Below are 14,066 nucleotides of genomic sequence, written 5' to 3' on the forward strand. Positions count from 1 at the left end.
AAGAGTAAAAACAGATTCATCCCAGTGTTATCCAAATAGCAGATAACTAGAAATAGCCTAAATAGCCAAAATAATTTTTAAATAGTTTAATAAATTCTGGAACACAATCTATCGAGAGAAATGAAATATTTTTGGTGCAGTTAAGCATTATAAAGATGAAGATTCAATGAATCACAGCAGCATTATTCATAACAGCCCCAAACTGGGAACAGTGTAAATGTCCTTCAAGTGATGAATGGATTAAAACCTCTGTTCCTTCCATGCAATGGAATACGGCTCAACAATGCAAAGGAACAAACTATCCATACATATAACAATACAGATGAACTCAAACATGTTATGTGGAGTGAAAGAAGTCCCATGCAAAAGACCACTCAGTATACAATTTCATTTATATGAAATGTCCAGAAAATACAAATCTGTAGACTCAGAAAGCACATCAGTGGTTACCATGGGGCTGGGGGTGGGAGCAGGGAGGGACTGAAAAGGGTGCAGAAGGGATATCCTTGGGGTGATGGAAAGTTCTACAGCAGGATTATGGTGATGGTGGCACAATTTGGTAAATTTACTGCAAAATCATTGACTATATGTTTAAAACAGGTGTATTGTATGGTATATAAATTATACCTCAATAAAGTTGTTTTTAAAAAGATTCCATGAAAACAAGAATGTTTATGGCAAAATGTTGAGAAAAAAATAATAAAACCATGTACATACTTAGATTGCAATAATATAATATTTTAACATCTTTATTGAGATATAATTCACAAGCATAAAATTCACCTATTCATGTACAACAGTATAATTCACTGTTCTGAGAAATGAACGTTCCCAGAGTTGTGCAACCATCACCATAGGCTAGGTTTAGAGTATTTTCATAACCTCAAAAACTGTCCCTCCCTCCCTTTTCTCTCCTTAGCATTTAAACCATCTTAAATTGTATAATCAGTGATACTAGTACATTCACGATGTTGTGCAAACGTCACCTCTATCAGGTTCCAGAACATTTTTGTCACCCAAAAAGGAAACCCCGTCCCCATTAGCAGTCTCTCTCTATCCGCCTTCCACCAGCCCCTGACAACCACTAATCTGCTTTCTGTCTCTCTAGATTTACCTGTTGCAGACATTTCATATAAATGAATCACATATAATGTCTTTTGTGAGTGGCTTCTTTCATTTGATACAATATTTTAAGCTCCAGCCTTACAGCTTCCTTGCTACTCTGTCAATGTTCCAACCTCTTCTTCTCAGGGTCTTTGCACTGGTTGTTTCCCACACCTGGGGTGCTCTACCCTCCTGCCCTTTGCACACTTATTCATAGCTGTTGTATCTTGGCTGAGTGTCCCTGCTCAGAGAAATCCTTTCCCTAACTGCCCTAAGTCAGTCACTTTGGTTATTGTAGCTCGTGACACCCTGTTTTCCTCATTACACTTATTGCAATTTGTAACTACATTTTTGTCCAGCTTGCCTTCTCAAATACATGGATCTGACTCAGGGCAGGGATCAGGGTGAGGCAAGTAAGGCACTTACCTCGGGTGCAAAGTTTAAGGAGGTACCAAATTGCTGAGTTTTCCTTTTGCCTCTCTCTCCAGTATGGATTGACACAGCACTATTACTCATCCTGTCTTTAAGACAGGTTGATATTTATTCATCGTGGATTGTTTTGCATTAATTTTTTGATTTTTAAAAACATTTTTAAAAATTACATTTGCAGGAATTTCCGCAGTGGTTAAGAATCCGTCCTGCAATGCAGAAGACGCCGGTATGATCTCTGGTCAGGGAACTAAGATCCCACATGTGGCAGGGCAACTAAAGCTCGCGTGCCACAACTAATGAGCCCACGTGCTCTGGAGCCTATGTGCTACAACTAGAGAAAAGCCCATGCACTGCAAGGTAGAGCCCGTGCGCCAAAACAAAAGGTCCCTCGTGCTGCAACTAAGACCCAATGCAGCCAATCAATCAATCAATCAATCAATCAATAATTGCATTCGGGAATTCCCCAGCTGTCCAGTGGTTAAGACTCCATGCTTCCACTGCAGGGGGCATGGGTTTGATCCCTGGTTGGGGAACTAAGATCCCGCATGCTGGGTGGCATGGCCAAAACAAAATAAATAAATAAAAAATAAACACATTGCATTGAAATATTATCATGATGACCAAGTTTTTTTTTTAACTTTGGGATGCTCCTAAATTTTACACCCAAGGGGTGTGCCTCACTCCCCTTACCCAAGTTTCGGCCCTGATCTGTCTCTCTTCAGCCTCAGATCAGGGCCTGGTACACAGTAAGCACTCAATAATTGTTGGAATGAATCAACCATAGCTGTGATGGTTTTGTAGAAATGAAAACGTTACTTAGGCTCTGAGAGACTGTGGTAGACAAATTGCATAAATGACCACAATCCTTTACCCTCCAAGATCTATACCTTTTGTGGTGTGACTTTGCTCCTCCCATCAAGAGATGAAGTCAATTTCCCTATCCATTGATTCTGGATTGTTCTTGGGACTTCCTTTGGCCAATAGAATGTGAAGGGGTGCCAGTTCCAAGGCCAGTTCCAGGCCTTCAGAGACCTTGTACACTTCTGCTTTCCCTCTTGAGACCCTGCCTCTGCCCAGGCTCACCTGCTGGAGGATGAGAGATCATGTGGAACAGAGTTGAGTTGTCTCAGCTAGAACGTCCTGAACCAGCCAGCTCCCAGACGCCCCATAACTGACTACATATGCAGGAGCAAGCCTGGCTGAGACCAGAAGAGCCGCCTGGCTGAGCCCAGCCTGAATTGCCCAGTCACAGAGGTGAGCTAAATAAACAGCTATTGTTTGAAGCTACTCTGTTTGGGGTGGGTTTTGTTTTTTCTTTTTTGTATTCTTTTCCATTATGGTTTATTACAGGATATTGAATATAGTTCTCTGTGCTACACAATAGGACCTTGTTGTTTATCCATCCCATATACGATAGTTTGCATCTGCTGGTCCCAAACTCCCCATCCAACCCTCCCCTGCCCCCCTTCCCCTTGACAACCACAAGTCTGTTCTCTATGTCTGTGAGTCTGTTTCTGTTTTCTAGATGTTCATTTGTGTCATATTTTATATTCCACATAAAAATGATATCATATGGTATTTGTCTTTCTCTTTCTGCCTTACTTCACTTAGCATGATCATCTCTAGGGCCATCCATGTAGGTGCAAATGGCATTATGTCATTCTTTTTTATGGCTGAGTAGTATTCCATTGCATGTATAGACATACATATATATATATATATATATATATACACACACACACACACACATATATATATATATATATACCACATCTTCTTTGTCCATTCATCTGTCAATGAACATGTAGGTTGTTCCAAGTCTTGGCTATTTTCAATACTGCTGCTATGAACATAGGGGTTCATGTATCTTTTCAAATTATAGTTTTGTCCAGATATATGCCCAGGAGTAGGACTGCTGGATCATATGGCAACTTTATTTTAGTTTTTGAGGAACCTCCATACTATTCTCCACAGTGGCTGCACCAATTTATATTCCTGTTTGGGGTGTTTTGTTATGTGGCTATAGCTAGCTGATGCAGGAACAAAGGCCAGGGTTTTAATACAGAGAAATGAATTGGTAGTGAAGGGGCCCCAGGGGACTGACTGTTGTGGGACTCTAGGAGGAAGCTGATCATAAACTCCACTTCCTGAGCCTCACCTGTGTGTCCAGGTAGGATGTGGATCACCTGCTGTTCTTCCATTTCCCACACAGCTATCATGCCCTCCTGGGTGCCAACCACCAGCAGCTTCTCTTCCAGGCTCCATGCTATGGCAGTGATGCCTGCAGCCACACAGAAACAAGAGCTCATGTGTCTGAGTGCTCAGCCATGAGGTACTCTAATGGGCCCCCCACTTCACAGATAAGGAAACTGGGGCACAGACAGAGTCAGTTCCTTGTCCAGAGTCACACACCTAGAAGTGGCAGAGCCAGGATTTCAAAGCCAGCGCTGTCAGATGCCAGATGCAGACTCTGGGTTGAAACGTTTATGTTGATCTGAGGTAGGAAAATGGACTAAACCACTCCTCGGTCATAAGTGTCTCTAGTTCAGCGGTTCCTACCCAGCGGCGATTCTGCCCCCCAGGGCACACTGGGAAATGTCTGGAGACATTTTTGGTTGTTACAACTGGGGACCAGGATGCTACTGGCATCTGATGGGTGGAGGCAGGGATGCTGCTCAACATCCTGCAGTGCACACGATGGCCCCACCCCAGAGAAGGATCCAGCTGCAAATGTCAGAGATGCATGGTTGAGTGCACAGTTGGAGAAGACTCAGGAATGGAATTATATTGGCTGAGGATGAGAACCCTGCTTTCGACTTCTCTTTGAGTTCGATCTGTGTGGGAAAAGAAGGGCTGGTGCCCCACAGAAAAAAATATTTGCCAATAGTTTGAGCAAACACAGCCCAAGACTCTCTGCTAGGTGGATCCTGATTGGATCATCGCTGAAGACAGAGATGGACCAAGTTACACTGGAGAAAACATCAGCCCGAATATCAGGAGACCAGACTTTCTGAATGCCCTGATTAAGTCCTTTTCCTGCTCTGTGCCTCAGTATCCTCATTTGTAAGGTGATGGGGGAGGTGCTGAAATCAGAGCCAGTCCAGGTCTGAGAATCCAGAATTGTGTTTCTACCTCATCGGGATAGGGCATGAAGAGATGAGATTTTTTTTCTTTCTTTTTTTCCCTTTTTTCTTGGGGGGGTGGGGATCACACTCATTGTGTGACCTTGGAAATGTGAACTCAAACTTCTCATTTTAAAAATGAAGAAACTGAAGCCCAGAGTGAGTAGGAACTTTATCAACTTCAACATGACTAGAGCTCGTACAAGTGGCACAGTGGGTCTGAAACACAAAACATTTCCCTACTGAGATGAGAAAAAGAAAAAATTCACTTTGAGCTGTAACTTCCTTTGCCTACGCTGTGGCAGACATCATTAATCAATCACCACACTCTCTGTGATTTGTCCCCCCCAGTAGCCATTCTATCATGCTTCCTTCAGTAATAAAACCCACAGCCCACAGGTTTTAGGTGAGTACGTGGTTACTCAAAGACCATTTTTCTCAAGCTCCCTTACAGTCAGTCGAAGATGGCCAAGTTCTCACCAGCAAGATAGGAGCAGAAGTGGTAAGTTCTGCTTCAAGGCCATGCCTTTGAAGGGAAGGGGCCTGCCATCTACTTCTCCTTCTCTCTTCCCACTGGCTGGAATGCCATTGTGATGGTAAGAGCTAGAGCAGCTATTTTGGGCGATTAAATGGAAACCTCACATTGAAAATGGCAGAGCAACAAATTTGAAAGACTTTGGGTCCCTGACCCCCTGCAGATATCATATTACCTTTTCTTATGCCTGGACTATTGTGTGTGAGAAAAATGAACTCCTGTTTTATTTAAGCCACTGCTACTTTGGCCTTTGTTACAGCATCAGAACTTGTATTGTAACCAATATACCATTAAACAAGATTCAGTCTCAGAATCCTTCTCAACACAGCATTCTAGTAGCTGTGCCTAAATCAATTCTTCCATGCATTGTCCTTAGCATCTCTTAGAATTTCTGATTTGGAAGCTCTGTGCCTTGGGAGTGTAGCTTTCCCTACAAGGCTATGTGGCACAAAAATGGCCTGAGTCACAATAACTGGCATTTGAACCAAAGCTAACTGTATTCAGTGATTAATGTGAGAGATTAGGGTGGGCAGATAAAGGGATGGATGAATGGAGGTGAACTGGTGGATAAGTGGACAGATAGATGGCTGGTTAGATGAGTGGGTGAGTGAATGTGTGGGTGTTAGATGGGTAACTGGATGAATTGTTTGATAGATGGGTGAGTGAGTTGGCTGAGTGTGTGAAGGGGTAAAATGACTGGATAGAAGATGGCAAACTGGGGGAAATGGAAGGTAAGTGGTGTGGATAGAAGGGTGGAAGGAAGGGTGACTATTGGAAATACGGACAACTGATGGGTGAATGGATGGATGGATGGGAAGGAAGGGAGGAATAAAGGAGGGAGGAAGGATGGAAGGACATACAGAAGGATAGATGGAAGGAAGGGTGGAAGGATGAATGGATGGAGGGATGGGTGGAGGAATGGACAGATGGATAGCTGGATGGAAGGAAGGAAGGATGGAAGGAAAGACGGATGGATGAGAAATGGATGGAGAGAACTAAATCCTCTTGTCCTTCTGACATTCTGGTGTCCCAGGGAGAACCTACAAGTTCCACCAGCCTCTCAGGGTCCAGTCAGGCACCAGTTCCTTGTTTCCAGACTTAGTAGCATGAGGTTGTAAATCTCAGAAGCTATCTATAAGACGGGCACCGGACTCTTAGAGGTGAGACCCCAGAGGCAGTTGGCATGCCCTCACTCTGGGCTCATTAGCAGTATTTACACTAGTAATCTACAGTCCCTGGGGGGCAGAGGGAGCTGAGTCAGCATGAGACAGCAGGGCCAGCACCCTTGGGGCTTCCCAGCTGGCAGAGGGGAGACCCAGAGAGCAGCCCCAAACACCGGCAGTCCACTGCCCCCACGCAGGCAGGGGCCTGGCTGGATTTTGGCTACGCTTGGGAGACGCACCTTTGTGACAGCCAGTGAGGGTTGCCCGGAGGGGTCCTCCCGGGGGCTGGAGGAATTCTCTGAGGGGCACCAGCACAGGGTGTGGGCACATCCGGAACCAGCTCTGCGCCTGTTGGCACAGCTGTCCCACCAGCGCTGGACGTGAGGTGGCGAAGAAATAGAGGCTGGCCAGGAGTTCTGTATACAGGATGCTTCTCTCTGCAACAGAGGAGATGCTGGTTAAGGGGAGGGGCCCTGCTTCCCTGGGTGGAGCCCCCCTCCTGCCTCCTTTTCTGTGCTCTACACACACTTGCCCCTACTTCAAGTGCACCAGGTGGTTTCCCCCTCTCCTACCCTAGACCTTGGGTTTCCAGATAGCAGGGAGGATGCCTGTCTTGTTCATTGCTATGTTCTGAGTGCCAGGCACCCAACAAGTGTCTGTTAGAGAAATAATGATCACTTCTCCAGTACTTCATAGTTACTGAGTGGGTTAGTGTCCTGTAGCTGCTATAACAAGACAAACTGGGGGGCTTCAAACAACAGAACTTTCTTCTCTCACAGTTCTGGAGGCCAGAAGTCCGAAATCAAGGTGTCGGCAGGGCTGTGTTCCCTCCAGAGGCTCTGGGGGAGGATGCTTCCTTGCCTCTTCCAGCTTCTGGGGGCTTCAGGCGTTCCTTGGCTTGTGACCACATCACCACAATCTCTTTTTTAATTTTTAATTGTTTATACAATTTTAAAAGGTTACTCTCCACTTACAGTTATTACAAAATATTGACTATATTCCCCATGTTGTACAATACATCCTTGAAGCCTATCTTACACCCAATAATTTGTACCTCCCATTCCCCCACCCCTATTTTGCCCCTCTACCATTTCCTCTCCCCACTGTTAACTACTAGTTTTTTCTCTGTATCTGTGAGTCTGCTTCTTTTCTGTTATATTCACTAGTATGTTGTATTTTTTTAGATTCCACGTACAATTGATATCATACAATATTTGTATTTCTCCAACTTATTTAGACTAATGCCCTCCAAGTCCATCCATGTTGCTGTAAATGGCAAAATTTAGTTCTTTTTTATGGCCGAGTAGTATTCCATTGTATACATATACCACATCTTCTTTATCCATTCATCTGACATTTAGGTGTTTCCATATTTTGGCAATTGTAAATAATGCTGCTAGGAACATTGGAGCACATGTATCTTTTCGAATTAGTGTTTTTGTTTTGTTTTTTTACCCAGGAATGGAATTACTGGGTCATATGGTAGTTCTATTTTTTAGTTTTTTTGAGAAACTTCCATGCTGTTTTCCACAGTGGCTGCACCAATTGACATTCCCACCAGCAGTATAGAAGCGCATCATCCCAGTTTCTGCCTCTGTCTTCACATGGCCTTCTCATCTGTGCGTCTCTGCATTTTCCCTTTTTCTGTTTCAAATCTCCCTCTGCTTCCTTCTTATTAAGACACTTGTGATTGCATTTTGGGCCCACGTAGATAATCCAGGATAAACTCTCCATCCCAAGAATCTTAACCACATTTTTTTTTCCATATAAAGTAATAGTCATAGGTTCCAGGGATTAAGAAGTGACGATATCTTGCCAGGAGGTGGGGAGGTGGGGGGCAGATTTTTCTGCCTACCACACGGAGGTATCATCATTATTATCCCAAGTGCCCAAGCATATAACAGGGAAAATTGAGGTATGAAGAAGTTAAGCAACTTACATAAGGTCACACAGCCAGTAAGAGGCAGGAATTTGACCCCCAAAGTTTGATTCCAATGCCAAGTGAAGACCAGGGACATTGAAGGTAGACAGTTCATTTTGTCCCTGTTGTTGGAGCATCCTAACTGTGGAGCCTGGGGCAATGGTGGCAATGCCCTGTGCCTGGGTTTGCTGGTGGGTGGAATGGGGCAGGGCCAGGATCAGGGGCAAGTGCCCCACTCACCACGGGTACAAAAGTTAAAGTGGTGCCAACAAACTCAACCATCAAGATAAGTACTATTTTAATGCAATATTTAAAAAAATCAAAACTGATGCGCCCGCCCCCTCATCCATGATGAACAAAATATCAGTCTTTTAAAATAAAAACGGGGACAGAAATGGCACCACACCAAGTCATCCTGGAGCCTGAGGCAATGGGAGAAATAGGGAATACCAACGGGCTTTCAGGAGCTGGCTGTACAGTACTGGAATGTGGGGAGAGCGCATGGTTGCTCAGCTGCGCCATCTGGTGGGGACATTCATTCCTACACCTCCTCCTTGTTCTGGGCAGCCACAGGTTGTCAATCAAGACAAAGCGAGAGAGAGGCATGGACATATATACACTACCAAACGTAAGGTAGATAGCTAGTGGGAAGCAGCCGCATAGCACAGGGAGATCAGCTCGGTGCTTTGTGACCGCCTGGAGGGGTGGGATAGGGAGGGTGGGAGGGAGGGAGACGCAAGAGGGAAGAGATACGGGAACATATGTCTATGTATAACTGATTCACTTTGTTATAAAGCAGAAACTAACACACCACTGTAAAGCAATTATACTCCAATAAAGATGTAAAAAAAAAAAAAGAAAGAACAGAAAAAAAAAAGAAACACTGCAAAGAACATACTGTGATTTGGGCTTTTAAATCTTCCCTTAAAATGGGCATGTAAGCCCAAGGCTGTTTTCCTGGGAAATCACTCCCTTCAAGGTTTAAAACTGCTGGCGAGCGTGAATGTAGGAGAAAGGTGTAACTGATCATGGGCACCAGTATCTCCCACTTGGGTGGGATCCTAGACACACTTTAGTTCTATCCCACATTTTGCTGATGAGGGAAGCAGAGGACAGAAATGGCTTCTCCAAGGCCGTTCATGTCAAAACATCGGTGCTGTCACATGACCATAACAGGACCCTCAGATGGCGCCATGGGGACAGGCTCTGCATGAATTGACTAGCAAAACTTTCCCAGCAGCCCTAGGTGGGAGGGTCGACCAACATCCCCATTTTGCAGGGAAAACTGAAGGCTGCAAGGCGGGAGTGAGGATGGGGGAGGGGTGGGGGTAGTTAGGGGCTTGCAAGGTCACACTGCCAGTAAGTAGCAGAGCCCAGATTTGAATCAGCATGGTGGGACTCAAAATCCATACTCTTGGACTGGTCCATGTAGTAGGGGTGGACATTTGGCAGGGAGCAGAGGCAGACAGATGATGCAAAAGAGAGCCAGCAGAAATAATAACTAAGAGTTAAGATAGATGGAAACAACATGCAATGATGAAATATGCAGGGGTGTGGTGGCCAGGGGTGTCCAGCATCAGTGGTGGCCAGACAGGCTTCTCGGACAAGCAACAGTTGTCAGGTCTGAGCAAGCCACGGAAAGGATATAGGAATTAAGCACCTTTATAAAACCCCTTGTAAAAGTCCTCAAATCAAAACCAGCTGGGATGGGAATTCCCTGGCAGTCCAGTGGTTAGGACTCCAAGCTTCACTGCTGGGGCCCGGGTATCCCCGGTTGGGGAACTAAGATCCCACAAGCCGCGAGGCGTGGCCAAAATTAAGAATAATGATGATGATTATAAAAATAAAAATAGAAAACAAGTTAGTTGTGTTAGAGCTGATGGTAAATGCTGCACTATGTGGACTTGGTTTCCTGGGAATGGGGAGTGAAGAAGGATCTGGAACAAGGAGGAGCCTGGTCAGTGAGTCCTCGCTCTCTGGGTCCCACCTAGACAGTGTCACCAGCCCGCTTGACCTACCTGTGGGCGATGGCCAGGAGTATGAAGCCATCCACGGGCCACCTGGCCAAGCAGTTACCCAGATCTCGACAAAGCCTCACCCACAGCAAGGGTGGGAAACGCAGCAGCAGCTCTTTGCTGGGCGGGGTCCAGTCTTGGTACACGACCTGCAGGACCTCGTCATCCAAGGACAGGACATCCTTCATCTCCACCTCCGAGAGCCCATGTCTGCAGGGAGAAAGGACGGGCATTGGAACACACCTCTGTCTTCTGCATTTGGAGGACTCAGAAGCCAAGGAAGGGACAGCACTATGGCCTCCTGCCCATCACCAATGTGTTCACTATGGGGATCATTATTTGGACAGTGCCCATGCCCAGCCGGTACCAGACAAATTTCCTCAGGGTTGGAGAGCAATCAGAGTTCATTTCAGAGCAGATGAGAGAGGGAGGCTGGCTTCTGCTTACAGGGAGTACAAACACCTTGTGTGTGTGTGTGTGTGTGTTTTCTATAGCTAAGACAGCAAAAGAGATGATTTATTGTACACATGTTACATTCAGCCACAACTGAGAACAGAACTAGTCCAGAATGTCACAGGTCCAGGGCAAAGGAAGGGACTGTTTTGATACAAGCAAGGTGGGTCTCTCAAAGGTGGTCGAGGAGATCAGAATGGCCATAGATGTTCCAGATCCACTGAGACAAGTTCTAGACGGTAGGCAAGCAGTCCAACAATTTGTACCAGCGTCCCTGTCCTCTGGCTTCCCTTGTTTCTGCTCCTGTGGCTTCCATGGGTGTACAAGTTTACTTGGACCTCTGCTTCATCCTTCTTCTTTTGCGCTTCAGCCTGAGCATTTGCTTCTTCTTCCACTTTGCTCTCAGGGTGCGGAGGTTTCTCAGAAGATGGCGCTAAGGCCAAGAGCTGGTTTTTTTAAATTCCCTGATATTGATCAAAGTCTTCATTTTGATCAAAACACTTGCCATATTCTTTACACATATAGAATACCTGCTCACTTGGAATTTTCTACTCTCCAACGAGGTGGCTATTAACATCAGTATTCTCTGCGATCTCTTCCACTGAGACCATCTCATCTTTGACAATCACAGGTATGTCACTGGTGGTGTTCTCCACACTTTCTCCATTGGGGTAGCCAGGCCTTCTCCCTAACCTGCTTTTCTCCTCTTGACAGGTCTTTCCAAACCAAAATTCCTGGGAGCCACACCACTGGGGTTTACTTGGTAGCACCGTGGTGTGGGCCTGTGTTTCCGCAAAAATTTCCTCCATCAGAATAGAATCTTCTGGGACTTCCCTGGTGGTCCAGTGGTTAAGACTCTGTGCTTCCAATGCAGGGAGCACATGTTCGATCCCTGGTCAGGGAACTAAGATCCCCCATGCCTTGCAGTGTGGCCAAAAGAAAACAAAAGAATAGAATCTTCTTTCTCACTCTTCAATACACCCTCAATACAAACCAGGCTTGGATCTTCTCTTTGTGGTTTCAGGCACAATGGCTTATCCACCAGATCAAAATGGGACATCCCGGCAGGCTTTCGACATGGATATCCCAGGGAAGCATGGCTGCATACTTCTCTGGCATCACATCACTGTACAGGGCCCTCTGGGCAGGGGCCAGGCCAGTCCATTCATTCTCAGGGAAGCAGCTGCAACCTGGAAGGCCACTGACATCAGTAAAGTACTGGCATGTTTGCTTAACCACTATTCACAGAGTGTCATCTCTGTGCTGTCCCCTGGAGGACAGAGAGCTAGACGCCCATGAAGCTTGTCTTCTAGTGCAGAGAGCCACATAGAAAATAACAGAAAAAAAAAACCACAAAGAGTTTGGGTAACACCAATTGCTAGGAAGAAGATAAGCCAAATCACATGAAGGAGAGTGACAAGGTGAGTGGCAGGGGAGAGATGCTTCTTGGAGCAGGTGGGTCCCTCTGAGAAGGTGTCACAAGAGCTGGGATTGTGCAGGAGGGAAGGAGCCAGTGTGGGAAAATCTGGGGCCAGGGTGCTCCAGGCAGGGGGATGGGAGGCAGCAGATCCAGCAGGCCTTGGTAAGGAGTTTGGATACTTTTCTAAAAGCATTGGGAAGTCACTGGAAGGGTTTAATCAGGACAGAAGAAATTCAGTCTCATTCATGATTTTAAAATCTCATTTCAGATAGGTGTTCCTACCAAAACCTGTACAAGAATGTTCACAGCAGGACTAGTCATAACTGCCAAAAGGTGGAAATAATCCAAATGTCCATCGACAGATGAAAGGATAGAAAAATGTGGTTGCTATGGACTGAATATGTGTGTCTCCCCCAAATTCATATGTTGAAGTTTTAATCCCCAAGGTGATGGTATTAGGAGGTGGGGCCTTTGGGAGGTGATTAGGTCATGAGGGTGGAGCCCCCATGAATGAGATTAGTGCCCTTATAAAAGAGACCCCAGAGAGCTCCCTTGTCCATTCTGCCATATGAAGTTTCAGTGAAAAATGACTGTCTGTGAACCAGGAAGCAGGCTCTCACCAGACACCAAATCTGCTGGTGCCTTAATCTTAGACTTCCCAGCCTCCAGAACTGTGAGAAATAGATTGTTTATAAACCCACCCAGTCTTATGGTATTTTTGTTATAGCAGCCCACATGGACTAAGACAGGGGTGTATCCATACGATGGAATCTTATTTGACCATAAAAAGGAACAAAATGCTGATACACACTACAATACAGATAAACCTTGAAGACATTCTGAGTGGAAGAAACTAGTCACAAGAGACCACATATTGTATGATCTCATTTATATGAAATATCCAGATCAGGATCCATAAAGGCAGATCCATTCATGGTTGCCGGGGGCTGAGGGAGGAGGGATGGGGAATGACAGCTAACAGGGACAGGGTCTCCTTTCAGTAATGATGGAAACGTTCTGGAACTAGATAGAGGTGACGGTTGCACCACATTGTGAATGTACTAATGTCACTGAATTGTAACACATTAAAATTTTAACTTTACATTGTGTGAATTTTACCTCAATTAAATAATTTCACTTTGCTAAATGCAGTGAGGAATACTGAATTGGCTCCAGGACCAGAAAAAATGATATTGGTGGAAAAACTGGTGAAATCCAAATCAAGTCTGGAGTTGAGATCATGGTCACGTATCAATGCTAATGTCCTGGCTTTGACAGCAATGCTGTGGTTATGTTGGATGTTAACATGAGGGGAAATAAGGGGCAGGATCTATGGGAACTCTGTTCAACCTTTTTATCTCCTCTGTAAATGTAAAATTATTTCCAAATAGCGGTTTACTAAAAAAAAAATTCTCATTCTTGCCTCTCTGGGGAAGGGCTTGTTGGGGGATAAACACAGTGACATGGAGACAAGTGAGGGCCTGGGGCACTTGTCCAGGTGGAGATGGGGATGACCTAGGACAAGATAGGGACAGTAGGAATGGGAAAGAAAAGGTTGGTTCAGGATGTTTTAGAGGCAGAGCCAAGAGGACTTTCTGATTATGGAGGGAAAAAGGATGTGGAAGTAGAGGAAACAGGCATGACTCCTGGTTATGCAGAAGGTGACCCCACTACTAAGAATGGGGGGACTTCCCTGGTGGTGCAGTGGTTAAGAATCCGCTTGCCAATGCAGGGGACACAGGTTCAATCCCTGGTCCTGGAAGATCCCACATGCCACGGAGCAACTAAGCCTGTGTGCCACAACTACTGAGCCCGCACCCTAGAGCCCGTGAGCCACAACTACTGAGCCCATGAGCCACAACTACTGAAGCCCGTGCGCCTAGCACCCATGCTGTGCAAGA

The 14,066-nt window shown here is 45.5% G+C and overlaps 1 protein-coding gene across 1 annotated transcript in view; it reads right to left on the reverse strand.

Moving 5' to 3' along the window:
- The window catches only part of NWD1 (NACHT and WD repeat domain containing 1), a 40,132-nt gene that overhangs the window by 8,053 nt on the left and 18,013 nt on the right, over nucleotides 1-14,066 (reverse strand). The window contains 4 exon segments of the mRNA XM_082623251.1: nucleotides 3,695-3,817; nucleotides 6,596-6,793; nucleotides 8,760-8,836; nucleotides 10,296-10,502. Coding sequence (XP_082479377.1) covers nucleotides 3,695-3,817; nucleotides 6,596-6,793; nucleotides 8,760-8,836; nucleotides 10,296-10,502 — 605 coding nt within the window.

The sequence above is a fragment of the Mesoplodon mirus genome (assembly GCF_964341445.2).
Source record: "Mesoplodon mirus genome assembly, chromosome: 5".
NCBI lineage: Eukaryota > Metazoa > Chordata > Mammalia > Artiodactyla > Ziphiidae > Mesoplodon > Mesoplodon mirus.